Raw genomic sequence first — 22,159 nt, forward strand, 5'->3', positions numbered from 1 at the left:
ATGGAAGATGGCTACAAAAATAGCTCTCATTTTTATGAAGGAGCCCGGGATATAGCACGAGAAGTGAAGAGACAAACAAGTAACCAAGCCATGGATTATTACCAAAATAATACATACGGGGGTTATTCATCCAATGATGGTTATTATACTAGTGGAGATCCTGGCAATCAGGATGACGATGCTCAGAGTGATGCCACAGAAGGACATGATGAAGATGATGAGATATATGAAGGAGAATATCAGGGTATACCACACCCTGATGATATCAGGGCTCAACATAAGGACACAGCCATAAGAGATGAATTTAGAGACCATGCCGATATCATGGCAGAGAGGAAGGAGGATGAGGAGCAGTTGGCTTACCAGTATGAGAATATCATTCAGGAATGTGGCCATGGACGCTTCCAGTGGACTCTTTTCTTTGTTTTAGGGCTTGCCTTGATGGCTGATGGAGTAGAAGTCTTTGTTGTAGGATTTGTGCTTCCCAGTGCAGAAAAAGACATGTGTTTATCACGGTCGAACAAAGGCATGCTGGGTAAGTACTGGAGCTCCAAATCTTTTCTGTGGGTGGAATAATGCAGGTAATTCAGTACATTTCAGTCTGTTCACTTTCTTAAAGTGAAATGGGCATTCCCATGTTATAAAGTGATGGCATATCCTATGCTGATCTTTATGGCTCACACCATACTTAGAATGAAAAGAACACAATACTGGTTTAAAGCGCGCATCCTATTCTACCTCATACCTGTTATCCGCCACCTGGCTGTGAAGGGAACTGAATAGGGCCACGCAACATTTCCCTGAATAGCAGATTGCTGGGGTGACATTGTGCAGAGGAAAACCAGGGGGATGCAGTGCTAAAGAAATGCTGCATCACATTGATTCTCTGGATCGGTGGGTGTGCTAGAGATTGGACCTCAATGATCATAAAGTGATGGCATATCCAAGTGATGTTTTTCCATTAACATAGGAATACCCCTTAATATACTGTACAAATAATAACTCTTCAATCTTAAATATATGTAAACCTAAAACTTTGGAGTCATTGTAGTTGCGCTAGATTGGATATTCCCATTAACAACCTTTATTACAGGATAGCTGATACATATATGATCTCCTGTGGGGAGGTTGATAGCTGGGATCTCCACCAATTAGAAAGACCCTTATGTGAATGGAGTGTTAATGTGCATGCATGACCTTCATCAGTTCCATAAAAGTGAATGGACCAATGGTCGCACATGTGCACCACTACTCCATTCACAGAAGAGATTTGAGGAACCCACATTGAGTGAAACTGGGTTTTATAATAAATGCCCACCTTTTTAAGTATTTCAGTTTTAGGTCCAACTGTGCTGATTTTAGTTCTTAAAATATCTTTGACAGAAATATGGAGTTTTGATAACTATAAAGAGCTCCGAATCCAAATATACAATATTTAAATTACATATTTTGGTTGGAAAAACCCACAGCAGAATCCACAGCAAAAATTAGTGGCTAACCCTTGGATTTTTGTTGTGGATTTGTAGTTGAATGTACTGCAAATTCACAAGCAGATTAGACACATCTAATGGAGTTAATTAATGTGAGGCAACCTTCAACAGTTTTTGCTCAAAACTTTCAATACGTAATGTGTCACTTGTGGACATGGATTTCAATTCCATACAAAAAACTACTTTCATGTGAATGGCAAAGTGGATTACCATAGAAAACAAAAGGGGCCAAGAGTACATGCTGAATGGAACTCCACTAAAATATAAAATTAATGATTGTCCACTACAACTCATTAGTCAGGAAGTAGGGAAAATCCGACAAATGGCAGGTTGCCCGCCGTCATGAGAATTAAGTAATTTTCACCTTGCTGATAAGTGAACATTGGTGCTTGTAATGTGATGGGGGAGGAAACACTGGCATGTAGATCAGTAGTCTAATATATTGTGTTAATGAATGATACACAATGAACAAAGTCTGACTTTAGATAAGTCATGACGCAGCAATAAGTCTAGGACCCTTGGGTGACATTAAAAGTGGGCCTTCTGTCCAACCTACTCTCAGATTTGCAAAGCCTGTTTTCCCAGATCAAACTGGTCCCATACGCTTAGTGGACCATGGAATTTGCCCAGTTTTGCCAAGATAAATGCTTGTTTTGGTGTAAAGCGTTAAAAACACATTGTACATCCTTGTACAAAAAAAAAAAGATTGCTAATGAACTTTCACTAATGCAGTACAGTTGCCAACTTTTCTTTTTACCCATAGAAGATGATAATACATTATATAGGCCATGGAATGAACACTTATACAATATGCTTTCCATTTAATCTAGTATAGATCTGAAAAAGTAAGCCCTTATGTAAGATTGCTTTGTAATTTGCAAGATACCAGATAATAACATTGCCATCTGTCATGTCTGGCCTTGCCTTGAATTTAAATATTCCTTATACTATACATTTTATTCATGATTGGAAAAAACTGTATCTGAGTGAAGCTAGGGACCTCAAGGCCTTTTAATCATTTTATTGAACAGCTAAATTTTGATATTGTTGGCCTGTTCTCAGGATAGGTCATTGATATCTAATCCGTGAAGGTCTTACTTCTGACCCACCTGCCGATCAGCTGAAGAGTAAGCAGAGCTTCGGTACCAAGCACTAAGCACAACCACTATACAATATACAGTGCTATGCTTGGTAAACTGTGAAGAGGTTGCAGCCCTCACCAGAGCATTGCGGCCTGCCGGCCTCTTCAACAAGCTGATTGGCGGAGCTGCCGAGAGACGAACCCCCACTGATTAGATATTGATGACCTATACAGAGGAATAGGCCGTCAATAGCAAAATCAAAAACAATTTTCTTAAAAGAATAGTGCACATTTTAAAAATTTTCATCAGTTTTCATCTGGCTATGGAGCTTTTTGCTATGAAATCCAAGACTTAGCTGACCTGTCTAACTTTTAACGACAATAACCCCTTTATAAACATTCTTTTAATTGCTGTAATGTATATTCTTGCTTATATATCTCCTACTATTGTGTACTTGGCTGGTGAATCCTTTCCGGTTTGCAAAGCATAAATTATGTCCTAAACATTGGACAGCTATGACTACTAATATTTTGGTCCCTCGTTATAAAAGTACAATGAAGTATATTTTATCAGGGTTCTGACACCAAAGGCACTCATAAAATAACAGGTTGTTCACTGCTGCAAGCTATTAGAAGCATTTTGTGACCATAAGACTGGTGGAAAACATATGGCTTTTTCAGGATGAGGTTCCTATGCTCTTCCCAGTACATAAATTCTTCGCTGCATCAGTCACTACTAGAAGAAAAGAAGCCCGCCAGGAAATACACTACGAGCACTACCAGCAACCAATTTGTATTAATAGCATCATAGCAGCATAGTTCCAGCTAGCTGTCCCAACAAGTAGCAATGTCCACATTGCAATGCTGGAACCAAAGGTCAGAGTCTACCTGGACTGAACCCTGGCCCTGTGATTCATTGGCTTCTTGGGTCAAGATACTGGAGCAGTGGTCTGAACTGACATGTCTTATTGAAAATGTATTTTCTTAGAGTATCCCATAGTTTGTTAGATGCAGTCCCATAGAACTTTGTCCTGTAGCCTGATAATAATAATAATAATAATAATAATAATAATAATAATAATAATAATAATGTAGGTAATCTACCAGTGGCTTTATTGGTCAGTTATAAGCTCTTTTCCAGAACTCTGTCTGAACCAACTGACCAGCACACTGACTTGCCAAAATGTGCAGTGTCTTAGTGTGATTTGGAAGTCAGGTTCTCTATGCATTCCTGACTAAGTTCAAACATCTTAAAAAAAATGACTTCCAGACTACACAAAGATTTATGTAATCACAGCTAAGACAATGTCCCGTCAGAGGGAGAATAAACACGGATGGTATGTATAAATTGTATAGTCACAGGGTACCACCTGCCTTAAAACGTAGCCTTTATTATATAATACGTGTAAAATAACAAACTCCCATTGTAACAAACACACAAAGAAAGAAAAAAGAGAAAACAAAAATGAACCAGCGGTTGGTGCTCTGAAAAGATTATTTCTGTATCTTGGTGAGATCCCTAAAGGATGTTTGATTATAGGTAGGATAATGGCTTCTTGACTGGGCCTGTCCCTTGGTCTAGCCCTAAGATATTTATTCCTGCCTAAAAAACGGAATGGCCGCCCCGATAGGGGCGATCCAGTGTTCAGGAACCTCCTGTAGCGCCCTAGTTTGCCCCTATTCGATCATAGTTGGGCTGGGTCTGATCGCGGTCTCCTAGGCGATGACCTAAACTAAGTACAGAAAATAATAAAGATATATTCACAGATTATTGCATCATAAAAATACGTGCTAAATCCAATATGTCGTTTAGAGTAAAAAAGAGGTATTCTACGATACAGATTCTAGACGGCTGCTTGATGCTCACAGTGGTGAATCCTTGTGGCACAGCCGTTCGTTACGATGCCAAGCGCACTATTGGTATAGATATATAGTCCCTACACGTTTCGCCCATACCAATGACCTGGGCTCATCAGGAGATATACAGTTCAATAACCTAACAGGCATAAATATTAGCATGAATGGGACACAATCTTCCTCATCATGGATGACAGTAAAATAGAATTGTCACCAGTGTTAGGCTGTCAATCTTTACAGCCATACACCATCAATCAGCACTCTTGGACAGAACAGTCAGAACGACAATATACAGGGTCACAGCCCTATACAAACTTAGGGGATACATATGATCCCCTTAAGGACACAGACATATAAACATTATACCATATCCATTTATACACTGATAAAGTGTCTGCCGATCATACACAGCAATGGTCGCACTAATTCATTCATGTGCACCATAATAGTGATCATGGTACTTATGGTACTTGCGTGCCCAGGATGACTACATTTAGAGTGGGCGCACTCTATCTGTGGCGGGCCGGCCCCCCTAACAGAGGAGAGGCACCCCTGCAACCAGCGCCCTGCCGGGGAGCGGGGCGGCACCACGTGGCTCCTCCTTTTCACAACAAAGGGGTGGGACTGAGCCACACACTCTTCCCCATCCCAGTTTATGCCAGGGGGCAGCGCCGTTCCCTCACGTGGTGGGCGCGCTCTATCTGCGGTGGGCCGGCCCCCCTAACAGAGGAGAGGCACCCCTGCAACCAGCGCCCTGCCGGGGAGCGGGGCGGCACCACGTGGCTCCTCCTTTTCACAACAAAGGGGTGGGACTGAGCCACACACTCTTCCCCATCCCAGTTTATGCCAGGGGGCAGCGCCGTTTCCCCACGCGGTGGATGTGCCCAGCCGGCGGTGGGTCGGCCCCTCAGAAGAAGGGGGGCACCCCCGCACTGAGCACTCCATCAGGGACCGGCGAGGCCCCCCACGCGGCATTTCCAGTTTATCGGCAAGGTGGGGCCCTCGCTGCCGGGGGTCCCCCCTGTGCCGGTTTTATGCCAGAGGGCTGCGCTGCTCCCCACGCGGTAGGAGTGCTCAACCGGCGGGCAGGCCAGCCCTTGGACGGAGGGGGCCCCCCGCACTGCGCACCCTATCAGGGACACGCGTTAGCTCTCCACGTGGCGCCCAAATCATGTCTGCGTGGGGCGTCAGCCGTTGCCCAAAGGTCTCCCCCCACCTGGTTCTCGGTGCCAGGGAACTCTGCCCTCCCCACGCGGTTGCCGTGGAGCACGGTGGGGGACGCAATGGCCCGCTCCTCGCCCACACCCAAAGTCTGGCACGGGCCGCCGTGCCGCTTAGATAGGTAGGGGTTCATCGCAGACGCCAGTTAGAGCCAGGGGGTGGTCAACATCGATCAACGCCACTCCCATCCATCAGTTAAACCTTCAACTCACAGCTCACGTTTCATTAAATTGAGCCTTACGCATTTGACTGGTTTCTTTGGTGTTGTTTTGTTGTTGTTTTCCAGGTCCGAAAGAGTGAAAAAAAACAAAAAAAAAAAACAGAGAGAAGTTGGTTTGGATCTCAGTTGGTTTTCCTTGTCGAACAAGGTAGTGGGGGTACACGTTGAGGGACGGGGAGGTACCGGCCGTTAGCAGGGTTGTGTCTCATGCACTATTTTACGTCCAGGTTGTTCTATTTTCATCCAATTTCCGCGGGGGTTAGAGTATAGAGTTTCTCAGTTGGTAAGTACGTCAGGTCTCCTTGCATGGACTTCCGGGTGGCGGTTCCTGGCCACTCCTTCACGGCTTTTCTGGTGTTAGTGTGCGTTCTTCACAGGGACAGTGCACCTTTTTCCGTTACGTTCTTAAAACAGCTGCACGGATACCGGTGGTCGTACAGGTTAGTCGGTCACCTTACGTTACTGTTTCCACAGCTGTGATGTCGCACGCGTCAGACATTGTTGAAGCGTCAGTGGACGAAATCGTAGCAGGAATATCCAAAGGGGGCAGTATACCATCCCTGCGTGCTTGGACCATCCCCAGGCTTATGGCGGAGCTGACAAGGCAAAATGGGATGGAGTCATCTGGCATCTGCCAGAAAAGCGGAGCTATATCGGCTATGGAAAGACTCCCTGGTGCCCAGTAGTAATGATCCCCCTGCGACCACAATGCAAACGTCGCTGACTCAGATACACGTCAGTCTTCCCTGTTTCCTCCCCCGAGGTTCCGGTCGCCTCCACCTCTGCCATAGCGGACATTCGTACTGTCCAGTCCGTCCCCAACGTGACTCCATCCCATTTTGTCCCGATCAACATCAGAAAAGACATCCTTGAGGGTAGGGATGTCAATCTCGCATCACTATTGATAGCCTCCAGGGACCTGTCTGATAACAAGGTCATAGCTTGCGGGGAAATGTCGGTGGTGTTAAGAAGCCGCGACCCCCGGCTCAACCGCAAATTAACCATCCCGGAGTTCTTCATGGCGTTCAGCCTTTTCAGGGATGTTATTTGCACTGCCAGGCCGGACAGGAGGGAGGAACTAGACCTGTACCTCTTTCGGGTCACAGAATTGGGTCATAGGTATGGAGGGAACGCGTTCTATGATTACCACTGTTCATTCTCAGCCAAAGCGGCAGCGGCTCTCTCCCAATTCCAACACGTCACAGACTGGTCCAACCTAGACACTGAGTTATTCTGTAGACACTTTGCAGGCCTGAAAGCTCCCTCCTGTTCCGCCTGTCAGTCTATTTTCCACTCTGTAGAGTTGTGCCATAAGTCAGCTGTCAGCACGGCGTCTTACCCCTCCAGCTCTGCAGCTGAACCACTCGACGTCTTCAGACCCCCCAATTCGGTAGATAAGCTGGGCCGACCCATCGTTCAGCTAGGAAGGGCCCAGATATGTAACAACTTTAATTACGCGTCTTGTAATTTCGGGCAATGCCGTCTGTTACATATCTGTACCAACTGTTTCAGGGCCCACCCCCGAGTAGCTTGCTCATTAAAATCGGTGAAGAATTACATGAGTGTGGTCAATACTAGCTGTTTACAGGAGTACTTGCGAGGTCACCACAATCCAGGGTTTGTACAGTTCCTGGTGTCAGGGTTTCACGAGGGCTTCCATACGGGGTTAATCACGACTCCACAGTTTACATACGAGTGCAAGAACCTTCAGTCAGCCGAAAGGAATCTCGGTTCTGTAGACGTACTAATAGAGTCCGAATTAAACAAAGGGTTCTTAATCGGTCCTTTCGGAGTGCCCCCTTTTCAACGGTGGAGAGTCAGTCCCGTGGGGGTAGTCACAGGCAAGTTCAGCAAAAAGGAGAGACTCATTATTGACTTGTCTGCCCCACATGGCTCCCAGGTTCCCAGCCTCAACTCCCTCATTCCTTCGGAGGAAGTTGGCATGAGATATTCTTCGATCGACCAGGCTATCACCATCATCATGAAAACGGGTCCAGGGTCCATGTTGTCCAAAGCCGACATATCGGATGCCTTTAAGTTGCTTCCCATCATGCCAGCTCTCTGGCAGTGGCACGGCATCAAGTGGAGAGGCCTGTATTATTTCTCCACCAAACTCACCTTCGGTTCCAAGAGCAGCCCGTAGCTCTTCGATCAGTTGGCTCAGGCCCTCCACTGGGTTTTGGTACACAAGGTCCACTGTGAATTTGTCATCCACTACTTAGATGACTTCCTACTGATTGAGAGGCCAGGGGCTATCCCCCTAGGGTTGGGGAAGTTGCTGAGGTGTTTTTCCCAGTTAGGCGTCCCGGTTTCCCCCAAGAAAGTAGAAGGTCCGTCCACAGTCATCACCTTTTTGGGCATCGAGTTAGACTCCCAGCACATGTTAGCTAAGTTGCCTGCGGATAAGTTAACAAGGATTAGAGAAGTCATTCATACTGTAGGTTTACAGTCACAACCGTGGTCACTAAGGCTGACCTTCAGTCTCTACTGGGCATGTTAAATTTCGCCATGCGCATCATCCCACAGGGCAGAGCATTCATATCCCGCCTGCTGGCGCTCTTGAGTACCGCCCCGGAGCAGGACAGCCCAGTATGCCTGGACAGTCAGGCCTTAGCGGATCTCCATATGTGGGACCATTTCCAGGACCAGTGGAACGGAGTATCCCTATTCGTACCCGAGCTGTCGAGTTAGTCCCCCATAGTCTTCTCAGACGCGGCGGCAAGCTCAGGGTTTGCCGCCATCTTTGGCACCCACTGGGTTGCAGACGGATGGCCTGCCGAGGTGGGACGAATTACGGGGTTCCTCCAAACCTCGGCACTATTCGAGCTGTACCCCATTGTGGTAGCCGCCCACATATGGGGCAGTCTTTGGGCGAATCAGTCTGTCCTGTTTGTGACTGACAACACAGCCGTGGTAGACATCGTTAACAGTGGGTTGTCGAAATCAAGCCACGTCATGTGTTTCCTCAGACGGTTAGTACAACTCTCCCTACGTCACCATTTCCATGTTTATAGTGCGCACGTGCCAGGTGCGCAAAACTTGGCTGCTGACGCCTTGTCGAGGGCTAACTTCTCCCGTTTCTTACAGATCATGCCAGAGGCAGATGCGACAGGCGCCACCGTCCCTCCTCACGAGTCCTTAATACTAGCGTAACCGACCACCTCGAGACGGCTCACGCTTTGATACACAATTCCCTGTCGCCTAACACATCCAGAGCATACAACACCGGGTGGAAGACGTTCTGCAGGTTCCAAGGGGAATGTCCTCAGGGGGAATCCAGTTTTCCAGAGTACATCCTGGCGTTCATTGGTTACTGCCACTCAGTGCGCAAGCTCTCCCACAGTACTGTAAGGTCGTACCTGGCGAGAGTGCAACATTTCCTCTCGGTTAGTCATCCCGAACGAGCGTCGGTGTTCACCATGCATGCCGTCAAAGCCGCACTCAAGGGTTTGAGCAAATGCGGACCTCAAAGCCAAGTGCGCAGGCAAGCGGTCACCGGCCCCCTTTTCCGTAGACTATCCGACGTCCTGGACAGTAATCCTTTCGGGGTTTTGCCCAGCTTGGTACTCAAATCCGCCATCTATCTAGCCTTTTACGGCTTCCTGAGACCTGGGGAGTTCACTTGTACTCCTGGCAGTAGCAGGTTCCTCACGGTCAGCCAGCTGATCCAGAACACCGAAGGGTTCATACTACTGCTCAAGACGTCTAAAACCTCCCAGGTGGGCCCCCCTGTCCCGGTGTCCTTCCTTCCCACATCGCACCAATGGTGCCCTGTCACGGTGCTCCGTCAGCTACGATCTGCCTTGTCAGGGTCCGGGCCTAACAGTCCACTGTTGCCCTTCGGGGTGGTTCCACTCACCACTCACCAGTTCGTATCCCATGTGAGGTCGCTGGTGGCCAGCTTGGGCGGTGACCCTGCCACAATTTCAGGACATTCGTTCCGCATAGGTGCTGCGTCCGCGGCATCCAAAAATCGAGTGCCAGCGCATGTCATTCAGAAACTAGGGCGTTGGCACTCGTCATGTTTCAACCGTTATATACCTCACCCTGAGGCTGAAATGTCGGCAGCCTTTCAGACTCTGGCTTTGTAATGACGTTGTAATAAATTACTTTTGCCTATCAGTATGTCTTTTTGCCCTCTTTCAGGCGTCCCTCCACGACGCGGTTGCGGCACAACTCTGACCGCTTAGGGGTAGGGTATCCCAGGTAGGGTTAGGTACATACGTACGTGGTAGCCACGACCACAAGTGTAAGGCCGATTCATTGGCCTGTATTTGTGGGAGGGGCTTGGCTACCTACTTTAACGGCCGGCGCCCTCCCACATGTGTACGACGTGCAGAGTTCACCCTCCCACCCACCCCTTTTTTCCTGTTACTCTCAAAGGGGATGCCCTCTTTCAGGCGTCCCTCCACGATGCGGTTGCGGCACAACTCTGACCGCTTAGGGGTAGGGTATCCCAGGTAGAGTTAGGTACATACGTATGTGGTAGCCACGACCACAAACCATTTTTACATGGTCAGTATTTGGTCAGTATCTTGCATCAGCATTTGTAAGTCAAAAAGAGGATTGTGTCAAACACATGGAGGAGGTGCAAATCTTTAATTTATACATTTTCTCTGTAGGTTCCACTCCTGTTTATGACTTACAAATACTGATGCAAAATCTGATTAAAGTACTACCTCTGAAAGTGTCCATTCACACAGCGAAATTTGCTGGTGGAATTTTGAGAGCCAAAATTCCCCCAGTAGCCGAGTGGTGTCTGCCTCCCATCATTTTCAGTGGAGTTCATGGGTTGGCAGTTTGAAGCAGCAACCACACCAAGAAGGGATATGTGCTTTCTTGGTGTAGTGTGCGGACAATCATGGCTAATAATCCTGCCTCAGTCCTTTCAGAAATTTGTTTCACGTCTGATTCGTCAAATAAAAAAATAATTTTTTATTCTGGTCTGAATTAATTCTACTCGGATCAAATATTCTCCAATTGCTCTGGAGAGGGAAGGAGGTGCAAGCCACTTCTCCTTCTAGAAGGACTACAGTACTTCTCTGAATGGAGATGAAGTACTCTTTTTTTTAAACTCTTTCTCATTAGGAAGACCAACAAGTATGCACGAGAAGTACTGTAGTCCAGCCAATGCTGCTCTTACTTTCTAGGAAACATATATTCAAATTTTAGTACCTTAAATCTACTGGCATCAAATAGTCTTAGTGTTCTTTTCTTTTTAGAAGAAAAGCTAATTTAAATATCTTTAGCAGAAAGCCAAATGCATGTAAATTAACCTTCCATCCAAAAAAGAACACTAAGACTATTTGATGCCAGCAGATTTAGGGTACTACAGATGTAGCATACAAAAATTTGCATATAAGTGTCATGCTTCGGTGTGAGAGGGAAACACCACACCGAGCATAGGAAGGAAGGGGGGGGGGGGGGACAGGGAATCAGGCCTGAGAACTAGGGAAGAAAGATGGACACTTCCTAGTGAGAACCCTAACCAAAATCCTGACTGACTACCAGTATGAACAGACCGCAAAGGTAGGTGAGTTCATATGCAGGAATACCTAGAGTTCTATCTAGACCCTGGTACTAATGGCAGGGACGAGACTACCTGTTCCTCCAAAAGGAAGGACTCTCCCTCAGGCCTAATTCAAACAATAGGGAAATGCAACACACAGATAACCAAAACAAAATACAAAAGGCACAGGAAAGACTAAACTTCAAAGGGGCTATAGAAGCACCAGGAACTCAGCCACCAGATCCAACCACCAACTATCCACAGGTCCAACAGAAGCTATAAACCGCACAGCATTGTGGGAGAAGCAACAATAAATAAGGAAGGTAAAATGACCACAATAGCAACACCTGGAGGCAAGAGGTGTGGCCATTACCAGAAACAACACAGACGCCTATTGATCCACAATGAAACATGTCAGATCAAACCACATGTTGCCCGTCTCACAGATCTCCTGCCACTCACTGTCGCCTGGACGTCCTTGACAATAAGTTTGCCAGGAAGGCAGAGCAGTTGTCTGGACTTCAATACTCCTTATCCACACTTGTTGGTCTGCATAAAGAAAAAGAGCACACATAAGAGTACCCAAGGCCACTTAGCTCGCCATGGCAATTTTCTCTTATGGCACTCACTACGCTTGTCGTTTTGGAAGAAGAACTGACTTGCATGCCTCCTTTACAGTGGAGTATTACTTGTGGGTCTCTGTGTTTCATCCAAAACCAATTACAAGACATTCAGGGTCATTAAAATCTAAATTTTTGGGAAATTTGGATGGAATTCTGAACCAGTAGAATTGATTTGCTCATCTCTATGCTGGATCCATTCTATGTGGTGAAGGAGAATTACACATACCCTTTGGACCTTTCTTTTATTGTAAAGTAATGAAGCACCAGACTTACATTTTTGTACTTCCTAAGCACTTGTTAAATGACCTCCACTGTTCCGTACCACTAATATAGTTATTAACTCAGTGACTCGCAAAGTTGTTTAAATTTCTTAGTGAAAGATTAAATTAATAAGCCCACTCGATGTCACAAAATCCTTCTGCTGGGGAAAATTCTATCATCTTTGACATGGCAATCGTTAAAGTTTTTGTGCAGTCAGGTACGCCCTGTCATAAGGCATTGCTGTAATTTAAGCCGCACGCTGGCAGAATTCCGCTAACAATGTGTCAGAGCTGAGATTACTCCACAGTCAGGCGCTGTGCGGGCTTAGTCAGAGCTCTCAGGAGACCTTCTCTAATGTCTTTTCAGACCACCTCAGCCTGGGTGTTTGCTTAACAGGGTTACCATCTAATGGAGATAGCTAAATTTAGCCTCGGCTCACAATTTAAAGGACTCATAGAGCATCACCTGCAGTTTGCACTTGGTGTGTCCTTCATGACATAGTGTCCAGTTTAACTGTCCCATTGAATGTCTTATATTATTTTTGCCTGCCACAAATATTTTAACTACAGTGATACACCTTGAGACAAAAACGCTAATTAGAAAATATAATGAGAATATATGCTGGAACTGAAATATTTCACAGAAAATCTGGCCTAAGAGTAGGGGTGGCCATCTTAAAGGGTCTGTTACAGCATATCAAAGAAGCATAATAATGACAAAAGTGATTTGGGTCTGATCTTGTAGGTAAAGAATTCCTGTCGAACTTCAATGTTCTGTATGACTGGAGAGAAAACGAAAATATTTGGTGCTGCCTTTCCTTCTCAGTACAAAATTCCCTTTTCATGACCTAACAGTTAATTTGTCATTCATGTAAACTGGACAGAATTCACATTATAAGCCAAGGTGAAAGCAATGAGATACTGGCAAAATTCACAATAGACCAATGTGTTTTTTTGGCAGAGATGGTGTACTAAATGTTTTCATCTAATGCGAGCAAAAATGAACAAATACCAACTAAAACTACCATCTAAAAATAGGGTTTATCACATTTTGGGCTCACTTGCACAAAAATCTTACAACTTTTTGCATTTTTAGATGGCTTGATGAGGGGAAGGTTTTTTTTTAACTTTTGAAACTTTTATTTTTTCTTTAATCTTTTTTTTTTTTTTTCTTTGTCCCCCATAAGATCGCATAAGAGCTTTGGGAGATATTTAACATCACCCTTTTTATTATTGAATAATGAGCTGATTTGGGTCTGATGAGACCCAGCACCTCGTACAGACATCCAACCCCTGCAGTCACATAACCGCTGCATCCGGAACAGGAAGTGGCATTGCACTTCCTGATCTTATATACAGAATTTATTGAGCGCTGTGTATTTATAGAGCTATAGGGAAAGCTCTCTGATAGACAGTTTTAAAATGTCCATCCAGATACCGTATGTCCCAACTAACAATATAGTCTATGGGTAGACGGGAAGTGGTTAATTAGTTTCACTGCAGATTTATCACTGTGACTTTTGCAAATAAAATCCCCAAAAAGTCAAAAACTCACTTCAGTGGGAGGGGTGGCATAAAAAAAAAAAACGGGAGAAGCATTCTAGACAGAAGTGTTAGGCTTAAAGATGCCCCCAAAATGTAACAAACAACATAAAATATGTGACAAATTTGATGCAAACTACGCCAATGAAAACTGACTTCGAATATTACCCTCATGAAAAATTTGCCCCTTGGTGTTTGATTCTCCCTTCAATTTCTTTCCAGTTCCACATCCATTAGTTTGCTAACAATGCAGGTCTTCTGTACAGGGGAGTTGTGCACAGGTACTAATCAAGTGCATACTTAACATGGAGGCACACCATGTTACTTCAATGGGGGCTGAAGGTGAGGGAGGGTCTGGCAGGGCCTCTGTCCACTGTGTGGTGCAAACAACTTGTTCTTGCAAGTGAACTGAATGGGAGCAGTGCTGCAGTAAATATCTCCATCCACTACACAATGGACGTAGCGGTGTAATTCTTGCACCAACTTACGGCACCAAAGCTACTGTCAAAAAGCTTATAGGCAGGCGTGTGGGGTGTCAGATCCCCATGATCCTGAGGATAGGCAATCAATAGTAAAATCCTGGACAACCCATTTAAGGTGGGCCCACCTTGACTCACAGTTAATTTCCAAGGACTCACATACCTCTGAGGCACCAGGTTGATACTCCAAGTTTTTCCAGACACAAATAAATTCTGTGTGTAATTCTATCCTGCAGTAATACAGTACTATTTTGGCAAGGTCCCTATAACAAGGCAAATAGGGAATCATTTGTCAATCAAGCCAAGCCTTTGTGGGGGGAATCTAGAGGGATGATGCCGAGCAGACACTTCTGCCCATTCTCTAGTTCTTTTAAAACTATATTTTTTTCTTGTAGTACAGTTCTTTTTAAAGAGGGAGCTTGCTGGTGTCTCATGCTGTCCATGGTTCGTTTTAAATTTTATAGAGGGAAATTTCAAGAAAAAGACTGTTAAAAAGTAAAAATACATTATGAATTCAGTTTATCCTCTACTCTACCTTTTGTTACAAATCTATTAATATAATTTCTTGAACTGAACATACTCGCATGGTTAAAATTAGCGTTGTATGTTTAAGGCCTTCATGTTATTTTTTCACATATCCAATTATAATGATTTACTACGTGGGGTTATGCTTACCTTTTCTGCCAAGCATAATCCCACATAGTTTTGTTTTGATCACAATGTATGGGTTCCCAGCCTTTCATCTTTTGGGAAACATATACTTCAGGGATCCATACCTATGATGAGATGAGCGAATCAATTGTGTAGAGAAAACATTAGAATTGTATAGAATCAGAATTTCATGCGATTCAATTAGAGAGAGAGAGAGAGAGAGAGTGAGGGAAAACCTTTTCGGGCAAATGAAAGCACTTTTGGTTCAGGTAGAATCCATTCAGAACTTAATCAAATCAGATGACTGTTTCGGACAAATTGGACCCGAGTCAAATTTTCTGAAATTCCTCCATCACGAATGATGACATTTCAAACCATAATATAGTATTGTTAATGGGCTCATTTAGCTAAGCCCAACCCCTAATGATCAACTTTTATGAATTTGCACATTTTAAATGTGCTTATAATGCAGATATTCCAGAAATAATATTCAGATGGCACCACCTTCTGTTTTATTGAATAGCCTTTTTGTGACCACCTTGGTAAATGTGCTCGGGTGGACACACATGCTTAGTCTTTCTTTTGTTTCTGTTCCACCTTGTATGTGCAGGGATCCCTGGTGTGGTGAGCCAGTGGCTTCTAAAGCTTCTGCGTTCTCTCTGCTTTTCGCAGGTGAAGCTGAGCAACCACAGCCACAGTAATATTGTCGCTTATAGGTTCCTCAGCATCTCCTACTACTGTTGTTGTTTGTGAAGTTTGCTTTACATTTAATATCCTCTCATGTTGCATTCCTTCTCATCCCACTCACAGGATTAATAGTGTACCTTGGGATGATGCTTGGTGCATTTGTTTGGGGAGGTTTGGCAGACAAACTAGGGAGGAGGAAATGTCTCATCATATCGCTCGCCATCAATGCTGCCTTTTCATTCCTGTCCTCATTTGTTCAGGGATATGGGTTCTTCCTTTTCTGCCGCCTTATTTCTGGATTTGGGTAAGTACAACTTTTATAATGTATTTGTGTATTATGACAAAAGACATGTACTCACTATATTGTAGATGCTGCAGCAAAATATTTCATCTCCCCCTTTGGCTGTTAGATTGCACTGTCAGTATCTGTTCAAACAATATTTCTATATTTAGGGATCATTCACATGACTGTAAGTATTTTACAGTCCGCAAAACACGAATATGAAAAATATGGATGATGTCCATGTGACGTCCGTGTTGCAGTAAATTTTTTTGAGGACCCATTGAGTTCGAAAAGTCTTGGAACTGCATTTTGCGATCACGTATAGGACATGTTCTATCTTTTGCGAACTGGACATTTGGAATTCACATGGATGTCTTTCAAGTGATTTCCACATCCGCAAAAGATAGAATATGTCCTATTCTTGGCCGCAAATGCAGACCACAGACCCAATGAAGTCAATGGGTGCACAAAAAAAGTGAATGCAACGTGGACGTCACATGGACATTATCCATATTTTTCAGATTCATGTTTTGCGGACTGCAAAATACATGCAGGCGTGTAAATGCCCCCTAAATCTAGTACTGTATTTTGTGGATCCGTATTTTGCAGACCTTAAAATACATACAGTCGTGTGAATGCACCCTTATACAGTATCTACAATATCTATCAATTTTTTGTATCTATTCTTGAATATATGAGGTTTTTAGTATGATTAATTATTGCTTTATTTGTAATTTTAGAATTGGGGGATCCCTTCCCATTGTGTTTGCCTACTTCTCTGAATTCCTAGCCCGTGAGAAGAGAGGGGAGCACTTGAGCTGGCTTTGCATGTTTTGGATGATTGGAGCACTCTATGCCTCAGCAATGGCTTGGAGCATCATCCCTCACTATGGTGAGATGTTCCCAACCACAATGTTTTTCTAGGAGCTGAACCATATTGCACTAGTATCATCAAAGATGAGCTTGTGGGGCCTTTTCGGGTTGAGGATGGAGTCAAGCTCAACTCCCAGTCCTACTGCCAGTTTCTGGAAGACACCTTCTTCAAGCAGTGGTACAGGAAGAAGTCTGCATCCTTCAAGAAAAACATGATTTTCATGCAGGACAATGGTCCATCACACGCGTCCAAGTACTCCACAGCGTGGCTGGCAAGAAAGGGTATAAAAGAAGAAAATCTAATGACATGGCCTCCTTGTTCACCTGATCTGAACCCCATTGAGAACCTGTGGTCCATCATCAAATGTGAGATTTACAAGGAGGGAAAAACAGTACACCTCTCTGAACAGTGTCTGGGAGGCTGTGGTTGCTGCTGCACGCAATGTTGATGGTGAACAGATCAAAACACTGACAGAATCCATGGATGGCAGGCTTTTGAGTGTCCTTGCAAAGAAAGGTGGCTATATTGGTCACTGATTTGTTTTTGTTTTGTTTTTGAATGTCAGAAATGTATATTTGTGAATGTTGAGATGTTATATTGGTTTCACTGGTAAAAATAAATAATTGAAATGGGTATATATTTGTTTTTTGTTAAGTTGCCTAATAATTATGCACAGTAATAGTCACCTGCACACACAGATATCCCCCTAAAATAGCTAAAACTAAAAACAAACTAAAAACTACTTCCAAAAATATTCAGCTTTGATATTAATGAGTTTTTTGGGTTCATTGAGAACATGGTTGTTGTTCAATAATAAAATTAATCCTCAAAAATACAACTTGCCTAATAATTCTGCACTCCCTGTATGGTGGTCATTCAGGTAAAAGAGCATATGGAAAGAGGTTGCCCTTTCAAGATTGTGTCCTCAATGGTACATCTCTGCGATTGTGGCCACTGGGACAGAAGTCTTATTCTGCATCCAGCACAAACATGGATGAGACATGTGTAAAGAACAACACACATGCATAACTCATCATCCATGCACAGTGCTGTCTGGGTAGTCCTAGAGGTTGATTCCTGTGGACCAAATTATTAGTTATATAATATTACAAAGCATTAGCCTTGACACTCCACCACTGAATCATAGAAGCCTCATATACAAGTGATGTAAACCTTATAAGTGAAGACTCTGTTGTCAACAATGTATTGCCTTTCAGGATGGGGATTCAGTATGGGGAAACATTACCATTTCCACAGCTGGAGAGTGTTCGTGGTTGTATGCGTGCTCCCTTGCATAGCTTCTATCATTGCCCTAAAGTTTATGCCAGAAAGTCCTCGCTTCTTATTGGAGGTAAATATACAGCTCTTATTTCTGAACTGCCTGCTTTATGTCACCTGGTTTTTATGCATTTGGTGACTTACACAAATGAGATGGCACTCTACCATGGAAAAGTTTAGTTTTCTAAAGGTAGAATGGAGCAGAAAAATCATTAATGGGCTCCAAAACACTCCTCAAACTAGAGAAAGTGATGCTGAGTCCAGTTATCTTCATTCTCCCATTCTTACACTGTGCCCCCACAAACCAGCAGTACAATGCATTTAGAGGTCTCCTTTTTGAGTCTTCTCCATTATATGTGTCAGCACTGGAGCCCTCTCAATGCATTTTACTGCTGGTTTGTGGAACGCACGTGATTATGAAGATAAAAATACATAACTGAACTTGGCCTCTTTTACACCATACATGACTGACTCTACTTTGGGGGTATTTCGGAGCTGACAGATACCCTTTAAATGAGTTGTACAACACTATGACCACATTGTTCAGTATAGCCATAATCAGTTTTAATTTTCTTTCCCGCAACACATCACCACTCTCTATGTTGTATGTGTTTGGTTTTGCACCTCAGCCATATTGAAAGGGGTCTTCTGGGACCCCAAAATTGTGGGGATAATTTAGAATGTTGTAAAGTGTCAATCACACGCTGTTCCAATGCTTCTGCTCTGCTGCACTTGCTGATGTCAGCTATTGGCTTCCATGGTCCTATGGAATAGTCAGGAACACCATCATTGCAGCATCAGAAGCATAGACCAGAATAGAAAGACAAGGGATTGAGCGGGAGGTAAATATATATATATATATTTTTTTTTGGGAGGGGTCATTTAAACCCACTTTAGGTTGGAAACAACAGAATTTGGTGAGGTAATTAATGTGTGGTCTAAAAAACAGTGCAATGTAGAATGTTACCACATGGTATACACTACACATACAGGTGGAGAAGCATAGGCGGTCAAGGAAAGAACCTTGAGGAACACTAACAAAGACTGGGTGAAAGGTAGAAGTGGTATATGAGTGGGGCCCACTAAACACTCAGCAGGATAGGTATGAAGAACTACAGTATTGTCAAAGAAAGAAAATATAAAAAATAAAAATATTATGGTAATAATGGATACTCTACAGTGCCAAAATCTGAATAAGGTCTAAGAGGGGAGGTATGATGTAGTCTATTAGTGGTGGGACCAAATGAAAAGTGATGGAAAATTTTAAGCAGACATATGTATGCCCAGTTTACATTTTCCAGTTTTGATGCACTTTCTTTTGCAGAAGTGGATCCAATATTAAAGTGAATCTGTCACCACACTCTTGGAGTATTATCTGCAGTAATGCATTAGTAGTACTGCAGGTATTGGGTGCAGATCGCAATTTTCTTTACTGTCCTATTGCCCCCATTACCCCATTGTCAACGAATAAAGCTACACTGAAATACACAGTCCAGACATACATAATAGAGAAGACTCATGTGCACATGCACAGCAGTCCTGACAATGTATTTCAACACAGCCCTACATGTAAGTGCTGACAGTGGGGGAAAGTATAAAAATAATTAACAATAATCTAGACCGCATATATGCAATACTTCTTGTGTATTACTGCAGATAATGGTCCAAGATTGTGGTGACAGATTCCCTTTAAGGAGGCATACAAAAGTTCCTCTTTTGTATATACATAGTTATATACCTAACTTGGATTACAAGAAATGCATCAAATTACAAAGTTGACACCGGACTTTAGAGATTTCATGTAAGACATGTTCTTCAAAGAGTTTGGAGTAGAATGAGAAGAGAACTGTGGAATAAGCGAGGTGTTTACATACTGCTTCTTAAAACGTGTGTCCTTGAGATACAGTCCAATGAACAAATGAAAGAACTAAAAACATTCCAGTTGCTTTGTTAATAGTTCTGGGAATTTATGTCATTAGAGGGCATGTGTTGTAGTAAAATATCTCATTGCTGATAAATGTGATTTGGGTTTTCTTGCAGACTGGTAAACATGATGAAGCCTGGATGATACTAAAGAAGGTTCATGACACTAACATGAGAGCCAAGGGGGAGCCAGAGAAAGTTTTTACAGTAAGAATTGACCTGTAGACAACAATTTCTAGTACCGTGTTTTCTGTATTTCACAGAAATATGACATTTTTTACCATCTTTTTTGTAAACTATTTTCAGAAATTCAGATTTAATGCTTATTACAAAACTACTTTAGTGTGTGAACATGACTTTATCGGCTCATATTTATAGTCCAAAAGACTGGGCAAAGGGTAAAATAGAAAATGTAGTTTTCTATAGGTTGGTAATATGGTCAGCGAAACTGCCCCTATGCCCATTAATAATAGGACTGATGCTTCCCATTGGAAAATGGCTTGCTATGACAGTGCTATTGCATCACGTATACTTGATTTCATGGCCTTGTTATCTGCAGTGAGTGAAAGGGTAGAAAAGACTAATTAGTGGAGGATCCATGTAGTTTTCATCATGTAATTTATACTTTTTAAATAGGGTAGCCTAACTGTACATACCTTAAATGGGTTGTGTCACTTCAGCAAATGACATTTATCATTTAGAGAAAGTTAATTCAAGGCAATTACTACTGTACTGTGATTGTCCATATTGTTTCCTTTACTGGCTTAATAAATTTTTCCCATCACATTATACACTGCCTGTATCCCGGGGTTACGGCCACCAAGCAATCCATCAGTGGTGGCCGTGCTTGCACACTCTAGGAAAAGGTGGTGGCCTTCCTAAAGGCACTTTTTCCTATATTGTGCAAGCACGGCCACCACTGATGGATTGCTTGGTGTCCGTAACCCCTGGATACGAGCAGTCTATAATATAATAGAGAAATGAATCCAGCCAGCAAAGGAAGTAATATGGACACAATAAATTATTAAGTGCCTTGTATTAACTTTCTCTACCTGACAAATGAAATTTGCTGAAATTAGAAAACCCCTTTATTAAGTATACTTGAAGGCCCCATAAAATCTATATTAAAAGAGTGTTCCAGCAAAATATCATACTTTAAATAAAAAGCAAAGTAGCTTAAAAAATAGAGCACAACCCATGCTCACCATCCCCATGTTAGTTCCCACACTCTGGTCTTGGCTCACCACGCAGGATATGGCAGAAGATGCCCGCTCAGCCAGTCAGTGGCTGAAGTGTGTCACCGCTGTGACTAGTGATTGGCTGGGCAAGAATCTCCCGCCGTTTCCTTTTGATGGAGCCTGGACCAGGAGTAGGAGACCCAGTCAGCATTGGAATTGCAGGTGGCGGGGATTGGTGAGGGTGATACTAATAATACTAACTTGTATCCCATTCTGCCCCAATGAATCTCTCTGGAACATCATTCAATACCACTGATGTTACTGGTTGCAACTTTCCATGGAGATGACAATACATGTAAATCCATGCTCCTCTTTTTGTCTTCCAGGTTTCTCATATTAAAACACCAAAACAAGATGATGAATTTATTGAAATTCAAAGCTCCACTGGGACGTGGTTTCAGCGCTGGTTCGTTAGGCTCATGACAGTTGTCAAGCAGGTTTGTTGCAATATAAAAGTCACTTAATGAAACTGGGTCTATTACATAATACATACATTTAGGACCTTAAATTGGGATATCCAGGAAAATATATTTATGATTTATAATCTGGATAGGTCATCAGCATCAGATCTGCGGAGGTGCGACAAGGAGGACCCCCATCAATCAGCTGTTAGTAGTGGCTTTGACCGCTGCAGCGTCTTCCTAGGCTAGTGATATCACTATACATCGGTCACATGGCCTATTTGCAGCTCAGCTCCATTCAAGTCAATGGGGCTGAGCTGCAATACCAAGCACATCTATTATATGAGATATGGCGCTGTCCTTGGAAAGCTGCCCGGAGCCTGCGTCACTCAACAGAGCTCCGGTAAGCGCAGCGGCTCCCTGAAACATCTGATCGATGGGGATGCCGGGAGTTGGACCCCCTCTGATGTGATAATGATGACCTATCCTGAGGATAAGTGAACACGGATTCCTGAATGAAATATAGAACATAATTAATATCT

General features: G+C 43.5%; 1 protein-coding gene across 3 annotated transcripts in view; it reads left to right on the forward strand.

The window, feature by feature from the left end:
* Positions 1-22,159, forward strand: part of SV2B (synaptic vesicle glycoprotein 2B) — a 43,922-nt gene continuing 21,763 nt past the window's right edge. For 2 of the 3 annotated variants that reach the window (XM_040414189.1, XM_040414191.1), the window contains exons 1-6: positions 1-535; positions 15,744-15,924; positions 16,644-16,795; positions 17,995-18,128; positions 20,096-20,185; positions 21,543-21,653. In XM_040414189.1, coding sequence (XP_040270123.1) covers positions 1-535; positions 15,744-15,924; positions 16,644-16,795; positions 17,995-18,128; positions 20,096-20,185; positions 21,543-21,653 — 1,203 coding nt within the window. The remainder of the gene's footprint in view (positions 536-15,743; positions 15,925-16,643; positions 16,796-17,994; positions 18,129-20,095; positions 20,186-21,542; positions 21,654-22,159) is intronic. The other variant, XM_040414190.1, reaches the window with a different exon arrangement.

The sequence above is a fragment of the Bufo bufo genome, chromosome 1, assembly GCF_905171765.1.
Source record: "Bufo bufo chromosome 1, aBufBuf1.1, whole genome shotgun sequence".
In the NCBI taxonomy this organism is placed as follows: Eukaryota; Metazoa; Chordata; class Amphibia; order Anura; family Bufonidae; genus Bufo; species Bufo bufo.